Source organism: Notolabrus celidotus, chromosome 23 (assembly GCF_009762535.1).
Source record: "Notolabrus celidotus isolate fNotCel1 chromosome 23, fNotCel1.pri, whole genome shotgun sequence".
Classification (NCBI taxonomy): Eukaryota; Metazoa; Chordata; class Actinopteri; order Labriformes; family Labridae; genus Notolabrus; species Notolabrus celidotus.
In genome coordinates, this window is record NC_048294.1 from 6,999,096 (window position 1) to 7,018,593 (window position 19,498).

General features: G+C 41.1%; 1 protein-coding gene across 1 annotated transcript; it reads left to right on the forward strand.

Annotated features, from left to right (window-relative positions):
• Positions 1–1,902: 1,902 nt before the first annotated feature.
• LOC117807093 (vang-like protein 2) lies at positions 1,903–17,632 on the forward strand. The gene is made up of 8 exons (XM_034676149.1): positions 1,903–2,265; positions 8,067–8,308; positions 11,267–11,390; positions 11,471–12,078; positions 13,748–13,884; positions 14,172–14,307; positions 14,416–14,662; positions 16,457–17,632. The coding sequence occupies exons 2-8, from the start codon at positions 8,238–8,240 to the stop codon at positions 16,712–16,714; spliced, it is 1,581 nt and encodes a 526-aa protein (XP_034532040.1). The 5' UTR covers positions 1,903–2,265; positions 8,067–8,237; the 3' UTR covers positions 16,715–17,632.
• Positions 17,633–19,498: the final 1,866 nt, after the last annotated feature.

The following is a 19,498-nucleotide window of genomic DNA, read 5'->3' on the forward strand; positions in this document are numbered from 1 at the left end:
GATGAGTGTTTGATCTTTGAGTCTCATTTTCCACGTTTCATTTTATCTGTGTGACCCACTTTTTTATTCCTGTGGTTAAAACATCCAAACATGATTTTAAACCAGAATGCAGAATGTGTAAATCAAATCATTTCTTGATTTTTTTCCTGATACTTACAGCAACAACGCTCACACTGAATCTGGATGACGAGGAGAGCAATCATAAAAACAGAGAAGAAACAGGAAACATGAAACATGGCATAGAATAAGGCAGCAGATTCTAAGACTAAGCACTTTCAAGAAATTGGGTTACAAGGGTCTAATTTGGTTTCATGCTCTGTGAAGCCTGAATGTGTCGAGCACGCAGTCTACACACAGAGCGGGACCAGAAGTCAAACAGTCAGGGCTTTAAAATAAAAGCACAGTAAAGTAACCCTGAAACTAAGACAGACAGATGCATCCGAGGAGCATCAAAAGTACAAGGTGGAGATCACTGTGTAATGATTGCAACATGATGAGATGAATACCAAGACTGTGAAAGCCTCTGGGTTATGATTTATATCTTGTGCATGCAAGATCATTTTCTCATGCACACAAGTTTTGATGTTGTGTTCAGTAGTTATCTTGTGCGCACAAGATCATTTTCTCATATACAGAAATTATGATGTTGCATTCACTATTTATCTTGTACCCACAAGATCATTTCTTGCGTACACAAGTTTTTAAGTTGAACTAGTTATCTTGTGCGCTCAAGATCATTTTTCATGTATACACTAGTTTCGATGTTGTGTTCACTAGTTATGTTGTGCGCACTAGATAATTTTCTTGTATACAATAGTTTGGATGTTATCTTCACTACTTGTCTTGTACGCACCGAATCATTTTCTTGTATACTCCAGTTATGTAGTGACCACAAGTTATCTTACAAGTTCAACATATTAACTTGTGCACACAAGATAACTTGGGTATACAAGATGTAAACGATGTAAAAAAAAAAAGGATTTATAATGTATTATTTTGGGTGCACAAGTTATCAAATGGGAACAAGTGATTTTTGCAAGTACAATATATTAACTTGAGTGCACAAGATACCTTGTGGTTACAAGATAACTTTCGCGCTCAAGATAATTTTTGTTTTGTGCAAAAAATATTTGTGCACACAAGTTATCTTACGTGCAAAATACATTGATTTGTGTGCACAAGATAACATGTCCACAAGATCATTTTATTTTGTGCCAAAAATCTAATAGTTTGAGTGCACAAGTTATCTCTTGGGATCAAGTATCTTGTACACACAAGGTCTCTTACTTGCAAAATACAGTAGCTTGTGCACCAGATAACTTGTGTATACAAGATAATTTTTTGTGCACCAGTTCATTTTTATTTTGTGTTAACAAAATATGGTTTCAGTGCACAACATATCTTAAATGCACATTATATTAACTTGTTTGCACAAGATAACTTGTGTATGCAAGATATTTTATGCACACAAAATTATAATTTTATTTCAAGATTGTATGTAACATCGAGCAAATAATTATCAGTTTTAACTTTGTGTGGAAAAATGTGACAGTCCCCAACAATTTCAAGATTACCAAGCAGCTCATTTAATTGTGTCTTCAATAAATGAAAATATTTTATTTAACACAAAATCATTTAGTTACATCATTTGAGTCTCTGAGTTTGACCATACTAATATATTATAATCATACAGTATTTTGTACCAGGTTTATTTTCATTTATGTAATTTTGTGAGAAGAAATGACACCTTAACGTTGGAAAAACTTCATTATATGATATTTTTGAAATTTCATAAAGTGATAGATTTACTTTGGGGGATGATTAATCCTTTGTGGTGATTGATGTATGCCTTTTCTCTTTCTTCATGTTTATTAAACATAAAAAGCCTCTCTTATTCTGAAAATCCTCCCCGGAAGTGGTGTGTAAACTCTCCCTCTTGCTGCAGACAGACAGACTCGGGTCCTGGATCCTCTCAGACTCTCCGCTCAGCTCAGCGGGGCTCCAGCAGACTCAGACCCGGGATGCAGAGCGGGGGACTCGCTGTCTTTTGTGCGGCTTCGGTGCTTCGATTTGAAATGAAACTTTTACCCGACAGGATCAAATACAGCAAACTTTACCCACGGAAGAACCGAGTGTTTCTGTGGTTTCCGAGTGAGCGTGGACTCTGCAGACGGATGGGGGTCTGGAGAAAGTGAATTTGGAGCACTTTTGTGTGAATCGCTCGGCTCTTTGTGCTGCTGCTGCTTCCTCCTCTGTGGAAGAAAGGTAAGACTTTCCTGCAGGAATCATGCAGATAACTAATAATCTGACTCACAAGAACACTTCATGTGTGGGTTTAATGCACAAACAAACATTTTCTGCCACTTTATCCAAATGTATTCCGTGGAATCGCTCTGTTCGTGCGCGCTTTAGCAGCTTGTCAGGAGGACTGATGAGCTGGCAGATAAACAGTATCGATCACTGATTCACGAAGGATGATTTTCACCATCAATGTGAACTCTCACACCGGGTTAGTCCTTTTGGTGAAAGCTTCAAAACCACAGACTTGATCCAGTTCTCGCTTTTACGCACCGTGGCGAACTGAAACGAATCACCCAGACTCTCACGCATGTGAGTTGAGTTTGCGGTGGCTGTTGCTCTCAGCAGCATCACTCCATCCTGGGTGTGTTCTGCTTTGTCTCCAGCTCTGACTCTGCGTTTCTCTCAAACTAGACTGCTGCTGCTGCCTCCTAACTCCTACATTACCCGGCTAACTTTGACTTTTACGCACGCTGAGTGTGTTGGTGTGTGTTTTTAAGGGATCCTGAAGGCATGCCTGTGCTCGGGTCGGGTGCTTTCAGGAGTTCAGTGTTGAGGCAGCAGGAGCAGCAGCAGCCACGCCTCGCTGGCCCACTGCCACCCTGAGGCCTGGAGGCCCCCAGGAGCCACAATTTCTCCAGAACTGTGCTTGTTTGAAATGAAAATAAAAAAGCGGGTATGACTTAAGAGGAACAGGAATTTTAAAAAGAAAAACAAAGACAAGGACAAATCTAAAACAGAGGTGTGTATCGGTTAGAGGGGTACACTTTTGGAACAGTTGTGATGAGGAATTAAAAATGTGTAACTCCCTTTGTGCATTTAAAAAAAAATGCTTAAAAACAAACAGATAATGAATATGTAATAATATAATAATAATAATAAACTTTATTTATATAGCACTTTTCTAAACAGAGTTACAAAGTGCTTCACAGAAAGTAAACAATAATAATAATAATTATAATCCCTTTTTCATACACATATACATATGTACACACATGCAAATACATATACATATATACACACATACACACATACATACATACATACATACATACACACATACATAATAACATGTTACAAAGTTATGAAGGCCTTTTTGAAAAGAAAGTTTTAAGAAGTGATTTAAAATTAAGAACCGAAGTAGCACGCCTTATTTCAGCTGGTAGGTCGTTCCATAGTTTGGGATATATAAATATATGGATGAAGTATAAACCTTTAATTTAAATTAGACTTCTCTAAGATTTCTGAATTGCCGCTTGTTGAGATTGAAATGTTTTTTGTTTTTGGTTGTAAGTTTGTTTCTGAATGAAAGGTTTGAAGATTACTTTGTTATAAAATAACATAATTACTTGCACAATGTTGCCTAGACGTTATAAGTTATGTTAAAGGGTAGGCAGGATAAGCCTTGGCTTCATGTGTATGCATGTTTATATGTATGAATGAATGTACTTGTGTATGTATGCATGTGTATGGGTACGTATGCTTGTACATATTGATATGTGTGTATGTATATGTCTATATATATTTTCTTGGTTGATGAATCCCTCAGTGATTGTTTTATTTTTTTGCTTTTATTTCTGATTTTTACATGGCTCCTGTGTTAAGATAAGATACTCCTTTATTCGTCCCACAATGGGGAAATTCATGGAGTTACAGCAGCAAACAAGAAGGTGTACAGTACAAGAATTTCAACAAGAATATATATATATATGAATGTCCATCAATTTCATCATTGTGGAGGAAAGTGTTGGTTGTTGATGCAGACCAAAATACACCTAATATCAATCAATCAAAAAGACAGATTCTACACTTTTGGTGTTTTCAGCCATTACATGTTCCAAAAGAAGTGAGGCGGAGTGACGCATGTGATGATGGAAACTCTCTAAAAACAAAAGGAAATAGTGTCATCACACAGCATCAGCACACACACACTCATGCTAGTATTGTTTTTATTTGGGGAAAGTCTGTTTTGTAAGATAAGATTGTCCTTTATTCGTCCCACAACGGGCAAATGTAAAGTGTTACAGCAGCAAAGTAGATAGTGCAAAACAGTATAAAGTAAACAAGAGCATATAAAATAGCAATTATTAAAAAGTTATTAGCAATTCAAATTAAAGAAGTCACGTATACACACAACTATATAAGTACATTTACAAATATTTACAAAACCAGTGATGCGTTGAAAAATGTGCACAGACTTGTAACCTAGTATAAAACAATGTACAGAACAGAACCAAGAAGATGGGTAGAAGAAACTTAATGCACATGTAAGTAGTGTAGTGATAGTATGTGTTGTTTCCACACTGCACGTGGAACATTTCACAGCCCAGTGTTTTTCGATCAGTGGGTGATTGATTACAGTGGGAGAGGCTCGTGTTTGCGATCGATGGGATTGACTGTCTCAGACAGAGCATGAGGGACACAGAGCTGACTCTGTTTATGTTCTAACCATGATAACATGGCTCCAAACCTGTTGGAAGTTTAAAATCTGTCATGTTTAAAGCAGGAACTTCACTTTCATGATTTGCATGTTGCATGGATCTCTGCAGGGGGAGGACGGATCTCAGGGCCCATGACTGACAGAGGGGCCCTGAGAATATGAGAACATTTGTGTTAGTGTGGGGCCCAATAGAGGGTGTTTTCATGCATGGGGCCCAAAATCCATAATGGCGCCACATCACTACTTAATAATAAACACACGCTGAAATAAACACACAGCTAACACTCAACTTGAGCCTGTGAATGACTCTTCAAATCTCCACCCTGCATGACAGAAGCAGCATGCAGGGAGGACACAACAAGGAGATGAAGGCTCTGTTTTTTCTCCCCGTGTTGAAAATGTAATGTGAAAGTTTTAAATGTTTTATTGTCACCACAGGAGATGTTGTTATGCCTCCCTCTTCATGGTTGGGTGCATGTTCTTTCCGGAAAACAAACCACCTCATCAGAGGCTGCTTTTATTTCTACTCTACTTCCTTTAAGGCTTCCAGGGCCTGCAAGCAGAGCAGCATCCCTTCAGCATGATGCTGTAGATATGTTAAGGTAGATAAGGAGAAGCTTTATTGAACTAAATGAGGTGGAAAAGCTCAGTTAACCCACATTAGACCACAGAGGAACCTGGATTCAGACACTCCCATGGGGCTTTAAGGAAAACTGGACAGAGTTTGATGATGCAGATTTTGCAAAAAGACCTCATAAGCATGTCTTAAATCACCATCTTAGATCTAGGTGATACTCTCTGTGAGTTATTGTAGATTGTCCGCCCACTCTTGTTTCCGCTCAGCAGATGTCCCAGCTGAGGAGCCCATCATGTGTGCATCACATGAAAGCCATTTCTGTGAACTGTGGGAGATGGACACAGGAGGTTATGGTACAAATTGACAGCATGAGGAGATTTGTTATTACATTAAGAGTCTGTTTGTTCTTTTGACAATTTAGAAAGTACCTTTTTGAGTGTTGTTGAGTGGAAAAAACAAACTGGAAATGGAAAACAAATTTAGGTTTGTACACGACTCAGGTTTTTCAAAACAGAGCTCTGAATATGAGTTATTTTTGGATTTAGCGCCTCAACGAAGGCCTCTAAGTGCCTTTTCAATTAATTTTATTCCTCAGAAGACACTCACAAGCTGTAAACAGAATTCTAAGACATCTACAAACCATCTTAATGTTTTAAATCATGTCACCCTCTTCTTTTTTTTATTTTATCTTCTAACCAGACGAAGGGTGTTGGTGAGCTACTGAGCTAAACTTAGCAATAGCTTAGCTTGCACAAACTAGCTTCCTCAAGGTATCAGGGAGACATATTTTAACTAGGGATGCACCAAAATGAAAATTCTTGGCCGAAAACCGAAAATGAGGAAACTAAGGCTGGAAACCGAAAAATGCACTTTTGAGCCATTTTCGGTGGCCGAATTTTAGGTGCATCCCCAATTTTAACCTTTCACTGCTACATTTAGTTTTTACTGGTCTTTTTGTTTTTAAAGATAATTCAATTGTCAATTAAGCTAGCAAGACCATGTGCTGTCCTGTCTCAGGCAAAGGGTAACATCAGATAAACCAGGATTTTTAACTCAGACTGCTTCAAAAACTGTAACAGGTTTTTTGGGGGAAAATCTGTTTTTTAAAAGCTCGTGATTCATATATTCAACTTTCAGAATACAACTCAATGCTAATATGCTCTAATAAATGCTAATAAGCTATACCGGGGGTGTCAAACTCATTTCAGTTCAGGGGCCACATACAGCCCAAGTTGATCTGAAGTGGGCCGGACCAGTAAAATCTTAACATAATAACCTATAATTAACAACAACTCTAAATTTTCACTTTGTTTTAGTGCAAAAAAAAGTACAAGTACATTCTGTAAAGGTTCACATTTAATGAACTATCTTTCTACAAAAACAGCTGCTGTATTTTTTGCCATGATGAGTCTCATAGTGGGTAGAATATTTTACTCTTTAAGCCCTGAAACCTGCTGCAAACACACCAAACACACATGTTACCTATTCACCTGACACACAGTGAAATGTGTACTGCAAAAGAACAGATAGAATATAATAATGAAGAAGGTAAAGTTGATTATTCTGGACCCCTCAGCTCCAGCAGGAACAGTTTGCTTAGTGGACAGTATTGTATGCAGGGGTGTAGTGCTAGTGTTAGTAGTTAGTGGATCATCTAATAGTGCTCTCATCTTATGAGTATGAATCTCAACCGGATTATGCAAACAGCAAGTAATCTATTTTCTAACTTTGAGAAAAAAAGTCCCAGAAAAAAAAGTGCCTTTCTGGTGATTTAATGCGACCCCCCCCAGAGGCGAAAATTTGAAATAGTAGTTACTTTCATTGGAAAGTTTAAGTTAATGTCTTCTCTGTAATTTTTTTTAGTTTACAAAGTCGTTACATTGGTCGGATTGGAACCTCTGGCGGGCCGGTTTTGGCCCAGGGACCGCCTGTTTGTCACCCCTGCGCTACACTTTTAGAAAACAATGAGCATTATTTTCGTCTGTCAGAGTCGAAGCCTGGTGAATGATTAGTGTCTGATTCCTTCTTCTGAGGTGTGGTGGGGGGTGTATAGTTGGATGGTCTGGTTGCTTTGACAACAGCCCCCCTCCCGTCTTTTCCCACCCCTAGCTTCCCATTCATCTCCATTGTAGTAGTTTGAGCTCTGTTGCCCCTGGAGACCGCAGGGGACAGTTAGGGAATGTGGCGTCTAGGCAAGTATGTATCAAACACGCAGCCAAAACAAACCACGGAGAGACGAAACAACTCAAACTTTCTTTATTAGTTAAAGCGATGCATTCTGAGGTCGGACAAATTTTAGCTTCGCTTGAACCATTCATGTATGAAACTGGAACAATTCAAGCTGCTCTGATGTTCTTCCTTCAGCCCTGCATGCCGTGCACACCGGGGACTTGCAGCCCAGAATAGAACTTGGCGTAATTGCCCTTTATTGGTTTAGAGCACGCTCAGATCCAAATCACTTGAGTTGGCTCATAAAAACTCCCTCAAAGCAGAAGAATGGGCCCAGCTACGTCCTCTGTGACTGAAAGCACACACACAGACGCTTTCACACACCTCTGAGTGCCAGCAGTGTAACAATACAGTCTCTCTTCTTGCCGCTGCTTCTTGGTTTGTTTCCGCGCTGCTTTCACTTCTGTCTGATATGACAAATGATCTTCCTCTCTTCTCTCTCACGCTTACTTTGCCTTTTTCCAAACTCTCTATTCCTTGCCATTTATCTTCTTCTTTCTCCTCCTCTCTTTTTTTCCCCAGGCCTCCAAGATAGATTCCATCAGGAGTAAAGTGGACTTGCTGCGCCTCCCTCTGTCCCTCTCCTCCAAGTCCTTCAGCGATCGTAAGAGCCAGCTGGGCGTGGTCTGGGAGAAAGGAGGCGGCTTGGGGGCAGCAGGGTCCAGGAAACCCCGCCCACCGCCAGCCTCAGACATGGACAACGAGTCGACGTATTCGGGCTACTCTTACAAGTCGTCCCACTCCCGAAGCTCCCGTAAACACAGGTAGGACCATTTATGATTGTAAGTTACAAAAAGAGCTTCTACTAATGATAGTTCAACTGAGGAATGATTTAAGGATTATGAATTAGAATGTTTTGTAAATTAATAAATATGAAAAAGACACCACAAAGAAACTCCTGTTTGTGTTGACTTTGGCGCCCCCTTGTGGACAAAGCAGAACTTCTTCCACCTTTGCCGATTTTGTCCTGTGCATGAGCAAGTTTTGTTTTTTGACAACATATCCCATACCGCTGTCTTTTAACTGAACTGTATCACTCGAAGCTGTTTCATTAGCTTGTCTGACACAGTGTCGCCAACTTAGAGACTTTGTCGCTATATTTAGCGAGTTTTCAGACCCCTCTAGCGACTCTTTTTCAAAAAAGCGACTAGCAACAAATCTAGCGACTTTTTCTGGTGTTAATGGAGACTTTTTGAGACTGCTGTGAATGCATGTATCGTTCCTAATCTTCTCAGTGAGCAGTGGATGCTGCTGTGAGTCCCTCCTAGCTGCATTCAGAGCAGGCGGCGTTCACCCCTCAGCACTCAGACTGCAAATGTATCACGCATGTATGAAGACACCACTGGCTGATCCCGCCTACTGTCTCTTTTTGGTCCATTTAGATTATTAAAGCTGCTGTTGGTAGAAATGGTCTTTTTTTCTACTGGGTTTAGAGAAAAGGTCATAATACCCATCGGTACTCATCTGTAAGTGGAGTAATTTGAGATTATAGTGAATCCTCTGTGTTTTCCAATGCTTTTGTATCAAGCAATGGTATTATTCCTTCTCGTTCCCGCTATCACGGACCAATCAGAGCTACTCCCCAACCCTCTGTTCTGATTGGTCGAGTGGCAGCCCCACTACGTCGCCCTGATTGGCTGGGAAGCCAGCAGAGAGGGGAGGGGCAGTGTTAACATTTGAAATCTCTCTCAGAACTGATGTTTATATCACGACTACCAACAGCAGATTTAATGTAGATTGTATACAATAAAAATGTTGAAATATTTTGTTTTACTTTGATTCGTTGTAGGCTCCTAAGTGTAGTTATAAACATGTTCAGGGTGTTTTTTACTCTCTTTTTGTCTCTCCCTGGAGGTCACTCGTCTCTCCTACAGCGTCAATTAGAATTTCAATTATGCAAATTAGATAATGACATCACTTTGCAACTTTTAGGACTGCCAATAGCTACTTTCCTCACTGAGGAGTTGACAACACACCACTCACAATGTTTACAGTGATTAAACACTCCATTTGTCAGTGGTCTTGTTTGCCTTTGTAGGTCATGAAGATGCATCACGTCTGTTTCATAACTAGTCAAACGCTCCATCACAGTCTCAGCAGATGTCTGTCTGGTCCTGCTGGAGGTTTCTGCCTTTTAAAGGAAGTTTATCCTTGCCACTGTAAATTGCTAAATGCTGCAAAGTGCTCTGCTCATGGTGGATTAAGATGAGATCAGACTGAGTCCTGTCTGTAAGAGGGGACTGGATCTTATCCTGTCTTGATGTTGGGTCTTTGTTAATAATAGAACATAGAGTGCGGGACTTAACCTGCTCTGTTTGAGTCTAGAGATAACGTATGTTGTGATTTGGTGCTGTATAAATAAAGTTTGATTGGTTGAAAAACTCCTCACAGGAGCTTTATAATGTGAGAGGTTTTGTTTTCTGGCGCCCTCTAGTGGTTAATATTGAAAGGAGTGAATCATGTTATAAGAATGAAACAATAAAACAGTACACATGTACAAAGCAAACACATTTTCAATATTTGTTTTATTCCTCCATGACGAGAGAATTCAAGTTTACCTGCCAGGACTGTGATGAATGATAATATAATGATACAATTAATAATAAACAGCACTTTTCAAACTCCTGTTACACAATGCTTTACGAATAAACACAAGGTTCTTGTGCTCAAACAAAAAGGAGGACGTCTCAGTGTAGACACCCATCATGTCATTATGTCCTTATATTCTCTACTGATAAGTTATGTAACCGACCACATGGCCCTGACTGTCCTGAGTATGAAGATAGATGGGCAGTAAGAGGCACTGCATCACTGGGGTTATAAAGTGGGCCCCTCCCTTCACTGACCAGCTCTCACCTCCCACCAAACCCACACAACAACATGCAGAAGAAGAGAGAGAGGAGTCTGTAGAGAGAGAGAGAGGCAGGGTGAGAAGGCTGTTTGGACTAGGACTCGTCCGTGAAAGGTTCAGCAGTATGCTCGGTCTTACCCTACTCCCCCCTTATAATAAAAGAAGAGAGGAGAGATACAAGTGAAAAGACAGAGAGGAGTCTGCTGAGAGATACTAAAAAGAGAACAAAGGGGGCGCTGGTGGCCTAGCAGTCTAAGCGCCCAGAGTGTCGAGGCTCTTCTCGTCACAGAGGTTGCCAGTTTCGACTCCCGGCCGGTCGACCATTTGCTGCATGTCTTCCCCCACTCTCCACTCCCCACGTTTCCTGTCTCACTTCAGCTGTCTTAACAATGAAGACGAAAAAGAAAAAAAAAAGACCACAAGGAAGGTCTCAGCAGATGTGTGTCTAACATGAGTCTAGTTCTGCTCAAGGTTTCTTCCTGTTAAAGGAAGTTTGTCCTTGCCACGGTTACTTGCTAAATGCTGCAGACTGATCAGACTGAGTCCTGTCTGTAAGATGGGACTGGAATTTATCCTGTCTTGATGTTGGGTCTTTGTTAATAATATAACATAGAGTACGGTCTAGACCTGCCCTGTTTCTAAAGAGTCTTGGGATAGCATTTGGCAGGTTTAGCGCTATATAAATAAAGATTGATTGATTGATTGAGAGCCATGACGAGGAGCCTATTTGGTCTTGAGGGTAAGCCTCCTCTGACATCCTCACTCCAATGAGGGAAGAGAGGAGAACAATTTGAAACCATAAACTCTCACAACCACAAACAGGATGGTCAATGAACCCACCATTCCTGACTTGACATTTCTTTTTCTGCAGGGAGAGGAGGGACAGGCTTCGCTCAAAGAGCCGTGACATCGCCTTACGTGGAGAAAAATCTGTGTCGATCCAGACTCCTGGAGAGCCGCTGCTGGACGCCGAATCCACCAGAGGAGACGACAGGGTTAGAGCGAATCATCTCTTAAAACTTAAACCTAGTCTTCTTCCACCTACACTCCTCTAACTGCTCTTCTCTCTCTTCAGGATGACAACTGGGGCGAGACCACCACTGTGGTCACTGGCACCTCCGTGGACAGCGTCTCAAACGAAGACCTGACACGGATCTCCAAGGATCTTGAGGACTCTCTGCCGTTGGACTGCCGGCGTTACCTCGGCCCAGTGTTGGGCGCCGTCTTGGGGCTCTTTGCTCTGCTCACTCCTCTGGCCTTCCTGGCTATCCCTCAGCTCCTGTGGCGGGACTCACTTGAACCCTGCGGCACACCATGTGAGGGCCTTTACATCTCTCTGGCCTTTAAGCTCCTCATCCTCCTCATCTCCACCTGGGCACTGTTTCTCCGCCCGCCCAGAGCCACTCTGCCACGCTTCTTTATCTTCCGCTGCCTGCTGCTGGCATTGGTCTTCCTCTTCGTGGCGTCTTATTGGCTCTTCTACGGGGTGCGGGTGCTGGACTCCAGGGAGACGGACTACAGGGGGATTGTGGGATACGCGGCATCCCTCGTGGACGCACTGCTGTTCATTCAGTACCTGGCCCTGGTGCTGCTGGAGGTCCGACATCTGCAGCCTGCGTTCTGTCTGAAGGTGGTGAGGACAACTGATGGAACGAGTCAATTTTACAACGTGGGATGTCTCAGGTTAGTGCGTGAAGTGGCAGAAACATTTCTCAAATTTGATTTTCCATTTTTTTCTTTCCCTTTTGTGATTTCAGATTTTTAATTTTGGATTCTTTGCACTTAAAATGTTGTATCCTTCTTTTTTAATTTATTTTTTGTTATATTTTTGGGGCTTTTAGACATTTATTTAGAGAGGAGAGGACAGGGGATAGAGCACAAAACGGCTGAAATCTAACCCGGGCCACCTGCACAACTTAAGTATGAGGCTAAATCTGCGCTGCAAATGTTGTTTCCTTTTTAAAATATTGATCAATCCCTCCTTTGATGAGGTGATGTTTGCTGTCCAGTTAATCTGTTTATTAGCTTTGTACCTAAAAAGAAACTTTGACACATTTCAGAGAGACTTATCTGGGAGTGCAGCAACAAATATAACTATTTATTCATTTATTTATTTATTTATTTATTTATTTATTAAACTTTGGAAAGCATATGAAGGAGATGTTTTGGAAACCATTGATGATGGACAGCATATTGAAAATGCTGACTCAACCTCACTTTTGGTCAGTCTACAAAGAGACACAGAGGTGAAGGAGCTGGCAGCTTGTAGCTTCTTGGTAAAGCAGCAGTCAAATCAACCATACCTGTATTTATGCATTTTTTTATTGAACTTTCAGCCTTTATGTTTTATTAATGGATGTGTTTTAAACAAACCCACCCTCCCTATGTTGTACACGGGTGAGGTAAGAAATGAGGTATATACCAAAAAATATTTCTTGAACTAGACTGTAAGCATGTTTAATTCTGCTCTAAAACAGAGCTTTTCAACATGCGTGTTAGTGGGGATTATTTGACTTTTAGGGCCAGCCTCATGTGGACACTCAAGGAACTGCAGTTTTTTTGCACTTTGACATTAGCTTCATTTTCAACACCACAGTATGTTGCTTAATGTTGGCGTTGGCTAAAGTGGATTATTCCACCTTATCTGACGTATCATCTGTTTCCTACACAGACAGATGAAATGTTGTTGACCATCGACTCATACTGTCCATGAAAGCATCCATTACCCCTTTTAAACCAATGCAAACCTGGTTCTAGTTCCTGTCTGGTGCTCCACTGCTTAGCCTTGGAATCCATTAGCTTCGTCTTTGTTATTTTTTCGCTGGAAGAAAATGGTCACGGCAACCCCGCCCCTCACCCCTGACATAAGCAGTTCGCGGTTCTAGATTAGCAAAGATTTGGTGGTGCTCTACAACTTGTTTTCTCCTAGTTGAAACACAAAAAACGGATTCTCAATCGAACACCGGCTCCAAACCGGCCCTGAAACTGCCTCTGTGGAAATGGGTACTTGTAAACACAGAGCTACAGTGTAAGATGTCTCTTTATCATTGAACTGAGCTTGTGCAGTTTAGCAGCTGCAGATCCTCTCTGCTCTTGCTGACATATTCTGACCACATTCCTGTTTGTCTAAAGGCAGCGGTAAACTAGCTTGATGCATTATGTCAGTTTCTTCGTAGCTCACTTGGAACCTGTGGCGGTTCACCACTTCCTCCAGCTCACATCCGAAGTACTAACAAATCTGTCAGATACTCAAATGTGATACTTACTGATAGCAACTGTTCAGCAGATGTTTGGAAATATGCCATTTAAAGGAAGAACTGTGTGTTTCTCCCCCCTGTCTTGTGAAACCCAGTATTCAACGGGCAGCAGTTTGGGTTCTGGACCAGTACTACAGTGACTTCCCTGTCTATAACCCCGCCCTGCTCAATCTGCCCAAGTCCATTCTCTCCAAGAAGATGTCTGCTTTCAAAATCTACAATCTGGGGGAAGGTAAAATGATCATGTTTGCATTTTTCCCTGTCATCCATTCACCCAGCTCTGCATCTCAGTAATTCCTAACATGTGTACATCTAAATTTGAATAAATGGAGGTATGAAGCCAACATTTCCTTGAGGGTTCCTTTGGTTAAGGATCTTTTGCAGGATATTCATCCACATATCTCACTTTAACAGCTGTGTAGATGACTGAAAACCTTAGGACTACTTGTGGCACTTGTTCTCAGGATTTCCACCAGCATTTGAACAAACTATCTTTAACTCCAGCGTCTCTGTCCACAGAAAACAACACCAATAATTCTACAGGTCAGTCTAGGACCATGGTCGCAGCCGCCGCTCGAAGACGGGACAACACCCACAACGAGTACTACTACGAAGAGGCAGAGATGGAGCGGAGGATTCGTAAACGCAAGGCCAGGTAAGAACGAACCGGCACAGAAACATCCTCCTACAAAGATCCTGACAGGATTTCAGGACATCTGAATTTAAGTTACCGTTTCACTAATTCTCCGATTTCTCCTCCCAGACTGGTGGTGGCAGTGGAGGAAGCCTTCACTCACATCAAGCGTCATCAGGAGGAAGAGGCCATCGTGTCTTCCCCGAAGCACCCGCGGGAGCTGATGGACCCAAGAGAGGCCGCCCAGGCCATCTTTGCTCCCATGGCCCGGGCCATGCAGAAGTACCTCCGTGCCACCAGGCAGCAGTCCTACCACAGCATGGAGAGCATCATCAACCACCTGCAGTTCTGCATCTCGCACAGCATGACCCCCAAGGTAAGGCGGTTACATTCATATTGTATTACTTGTACATTGTTAACTATCATTGTTTAAAGGTTGCTTTCAGTTAAGTTTCTATTAGCCTCACGATATTTCCTGCTCTTAATAAATCAGCCTCTCAAAAATAAGGTGTGTCATCTGCATATTGTCAAACTGTCTATTACTGTGGACGCAGCTCAAACTGTTCAATGGAAGAAACTGAATCATTTTTAAGTCAGTGAGCTTATTTCTGGAGACTTAAGTATCCCAGTTTTGATCTGTTCTTGTTAGGTATCCAGTTTTTGTGTTTGTGCAGGTGAACATAATTTCCCAATTTCAGAAATCAGGATAAGCCCTTACCCTGGTTTCTGAAATATTTGCTAGAAAACAGGATACTGTGGCATCTACAGCCATACTGGTGTTAGGATGGGATTTGATGGGTTTCATAAATTCAATCAATCAATCAGGCTTTATTTATATAGCACCTTTCATACAAATCAAATGCAACCCAAAGTGCTTTACAGCAATTGAAAAACAAGAGAGAAGCAGAAATAAAACAATGGCAAGACATATTAGGGGTAGATAATAATAATACAAATTAAAAATAAGAATAACATAAAATAAAATAGAGACCAATGCACACCAAAAATAAAATGTGTAATTAAAATAAGTTAAAGCATCAAAATTAAGAATGCAAATAGTTAAAATAGTTTTTTAAAGAGTAAGGATAAGCGTTGAAAAATACAACTGAGGCTAAAAATATCAATAAAACTGAGTAGATAAATAAAAAATTAAATAAATGAATGAATTAATAAATAAAAATAGAATAAGATAACAGTTTAAATTACTAAAATAATAAAGCAACATTTAAATCAATATTATAGTAAAAGGTAAGTAATAAAAATGTTAAAACCTACATAAAAGCCAGACTGAATAAATTGGATCTTGATGGCAGGGATTGGTTGGTGTTTTCCAAGGTTTACTCCGGCTGTAGATGGCGATTTTTTCATCTTTTTTTTAAGAACACATTATGTATTGATTGCCTTTAGAACATAAAGATCATTTTAACCAGTATAACAAAAAGTGCATCTAAATCTGACTACCAACCCCAGCTTTAAGGTGTTTAAACAGGTGTGTGTCATCTGCATATAAAGATACTTTTCTTTATTTCTCCCTTTTTTTGCCTTTATTCCCAACCATCCAATTATATTTTAAGCTGGCATGTTGCCTTTACCCTAACTTTACACTGTGAAGAAAAAGAGTCTTTTTAAAGTTATATTTTTTGGCTTTTTCGCCTTTATTGATAGGACAGCTGAAGAGAGATAGGAAATGTGAGGAGTAGAGAGTGGGGGAGGACACACAGCAGATGGTCAACCAGCCGGGAGTTGAGCCGGCGACACCTGTGACAAGGACCACAGCCCCCATACGTGGGGTGCTTAGACTGCTAGGCCACTAGCTCCCCAAAAAAGAAAGTAATTTTCATCACATTTTAAGTCTGTTATTAAGCTGACTATCTGTTGACTTCCACCATTCATTTCTTCACCCAAAATATTACAACACTTTTTGTTTTCAAAGGAGTTCAATTATTGCATCACCTTGTAAACCAGCTCAGCTACAGAACAGACAGAGTGAGTCGTTCCTTTTCATGTTTGTGGTTACAGCAACAACCAACACATTCCAAGAATCTTAAAACGATAACAGTGTGAGCAATTTCAATAGATGCCTCCTCAATCACATGAAACGTTTACTGTCATCCTGTTACTATTTTTATAAAGTCATTAAGAAACATTTCCCCCTTTGTTGTCTTGTCAGGCATTTCTGGAGCTTTACATCGCCCCAGGTCCCACCCTCCAATACCTCGACACCAGCAGAGGACGCCAGTGGACACTAGTGAGCGAGGAGCCTGTGACTGCTTCCCTCCGCCAGGGCCAAGTGTTTTCCCTCAGACGCTTCGACTTCTCGCTGGTGGTCACAGTGACGCCTTTACCCTACCTACATCTGGGCGAGGAGTTCATTGACCCCAAAAGCCACAAGTTTGTCATGAAGCTGCAGTCGGAGACATCTGTGTAGGCAGAAGTAGTTGATTGACTAAGGAATGGGAGGACGATGAGTCAAAGATAGTGTCTTTTTATAGTCTGCTGATACACAGTTCTTTACGTAGTTTGTATTTGCTGATTTCTTGACATTGCTAAATGACCATGACTGTGGGAATGAAAAGGCAAAGCAACACATGTTTTCCTCCTGAAGTAGTTCCTCTTTCCAGTTCTGCTGTTTATAACACTATTAACACAACTCCAATCAATTATTCTAAGCTATTCCAAGCTTTTCATTCAAAGTTTTATCAAGAGAACATACCCAGGTACGTGTGTCAGATGTAAATGTCAAAGCCTGAGTGGGTGTGCATGAAGGCTGTAGTGTTAACCACTTGTGAGACAGCCAGAGCTTATCTTACTTCTCTTTTCTCATTTACTTGAACTACTTCTTTGTACATAAGTTTGGTCCTCCCAGGCAACGAAATAGCAGAATCTGAAGAGTACACAAAAAGCCCCTCCGGACTTCAGTGACCTTTTTGACACAGGTAGAAACGAAAAGGAGAACAACTACTTCTTTAACTCTACTGAACTGAAAACTGGACATTTACTTTGAAATAAGAGTATGATGACACACTGGATGGATCTAATGCACCAAGCATTTCATTAAGAAGTTGTTTGTATAATTTTTGACTCAGGTTTTGTTGAATCACTTTTCTTTTTTTTAGTTACAGGGACAGGAGTGGCTGACACTTCTGAACTGAGAGCGAATATACCTTTAGACACTGACAGCAATGGTCTTTACCTCTGAATATGAGGTTCAACTTCAACTTTAGAAGCTCCGACACAACATAGTCAAGTAGGGGAGAACGGGGTTGGTTGTCACACTTTTTACTGTTTTAACATCTTTCAATAGTCATTCCTACATTAAATTGAAGCTTAAGGTGTTGGCTTGAAATGTGTATCCCTCTCATTTTCCAACTCATTGTAACAAAGAGGCAATTAACTATCAAAGACACTCTGACACATTGTGACAACCAACCCCATCACGGGAATGGTTGTTACACACTATTAGGTTGGTTGTTACACATGAGGTTGGTTGTCACACACTATGGGGTTGGTTGTCACACACGAGGGGGTTGGTTGTCACACACTATGGGGTTGGTTGTCACACACTATGGGGTTGGTTGTCACACATTATGAGGTTGGTTGTCACACACTATGGGGTTGGTTATCACACACTATGGGGTTGGTTGTCACACATTATGAGGTTGGTTGTCACACACTCGGGGGTTGGTTGTCACACTATGGGGTTGGTTGTCACAATGGTATATTAATGGGGAAAATCTTTTTAAAAAAGGCAAGAAGGCAGAACTAAATTTGAAAGTTTAATTGCACTGACAAGTGATAGGCCTACATAACTTAATGCATTTTAACATAAAATGAGCAAGGACCATGAACAGGAAACACATCTTTAGGCCGGCCTATATAACAACATAAAGAACAAAACAAATAGGCCTCACGATAATGGCCGACTCAACTAGGCTACATGCAGTCACTGTCTGAGTTACAGTGATGGCAAATGTAGGGTCTGTGCACTCCAACTAATTTCACCATGCATGATTTTGCCAACATAGGGGTTGGTTGTTAGACCAACATAGACTGTAAATAAAAATGGACAGCGTTGCTCCACCTCTTCCCGTTGTACAGTTCTGAAGCCAGAAAAAATCCCTCTCCTGGGCGCAGCCATTGTGCAGCCAGAGCCTGTGAAGCCTTTGTAATAAGCTCCGCCCTACAGCGTAACGTCACAAGACGCTGTGTGCCCTTTGAAGTTTCGTTCTACGGCGGCTGTGAATCAAAGGAAACCCGGAAGTAAAACCCCGTTTTTTAAACTCTAATAACTAACGAAAAATGAACTTATTAGAAAAAAGAGGCCTTGGACACAAAACAGTCAAATACTAACTACATATCACCACAGCATACGGATGTGAGAAACATTCGTACGACCTGTATTTATTTTTTAAAGTTTGACTGCTCCCCCATTCAAATGAATGGGGGAGACGGATTTTTTGACCTATACTGCAGCCAGCCACCAGGGGGCAGTCACACTGCTGAAAGCCTCACCACCAGGGCCGTATCCGGCATGCTTGGTTGTTACATGTGACAACCAACCCCAAAGAGAATGTGACGACCAACCCCAACTGGAATTTTTTGCTAGCATCAAGGCTAACTACCATCTAACAAGTGGTTAGCTAGCTAATAAAACTCTAAGCTATAGCTTTCCCCTCACACTTTGTAAGGGTAACACTTGTTTTGTTATAAACCCATCGTTTAAAAGCCCAGAAGAAAAATACTGAGGAGCTGAATATTTACAATTTGACATGAAAAACACAAAAAGTCCTCTCACCTCAAGTTCAGCTGTCTTACTCCAGAGAAGACTATGTAGGTGAGCTCTGATCCTAATTCTGGAAATGTCCATACCCCAATTTGAGAGACAGCGCCCTCTGGTGGCGAGATATAAGGAGTGTGCCAACCAACCCGTGTGACAACCAACCCCGTTCTCCCCTACAGTTGGAGGGTTAGTTTTGCTTTTGAAGGGGGGGTTGTTTGAGATGCCGGACAACCAGCATGGAAGCTAGGCAATCAACCCCAGCAGACAGGGTCAACTCTGCAATGTTATTAAGTCTAACCCAAACGCTAATGTTGATGTAATTGTACGCTCCATTTATACATTTTTCTTTGCCGTCAGAAAGCCCATTTCACATGTCCCATTGCACTATTTGTGGACGCGACACAGAATGTTCCGCCACCTGCAGCACACTGA

Coding starts and splice junctions, on each gene's coding strand:
- LOC117807093 (XM_034676149.1), top strand. CDS start 8,238: ATGGACAACGAGTCGACGTATTCGGGCTACTCTTACAAGTCGTCCCAC. Junction 13,885..14,171: donor AATCTACAATCTGGGGGAAG/GTAAAATGATCA, acceptor CTCTGTCCACAG/AAAACAACACCAATAATTCT. Junction 14,663..16,456: donor CGCACAGCATGACCCCCAAG/GTAAGGCGGTTA, acceptor TTGTCTTGTCAG/GCATTTCTGGAGCTTTACAT.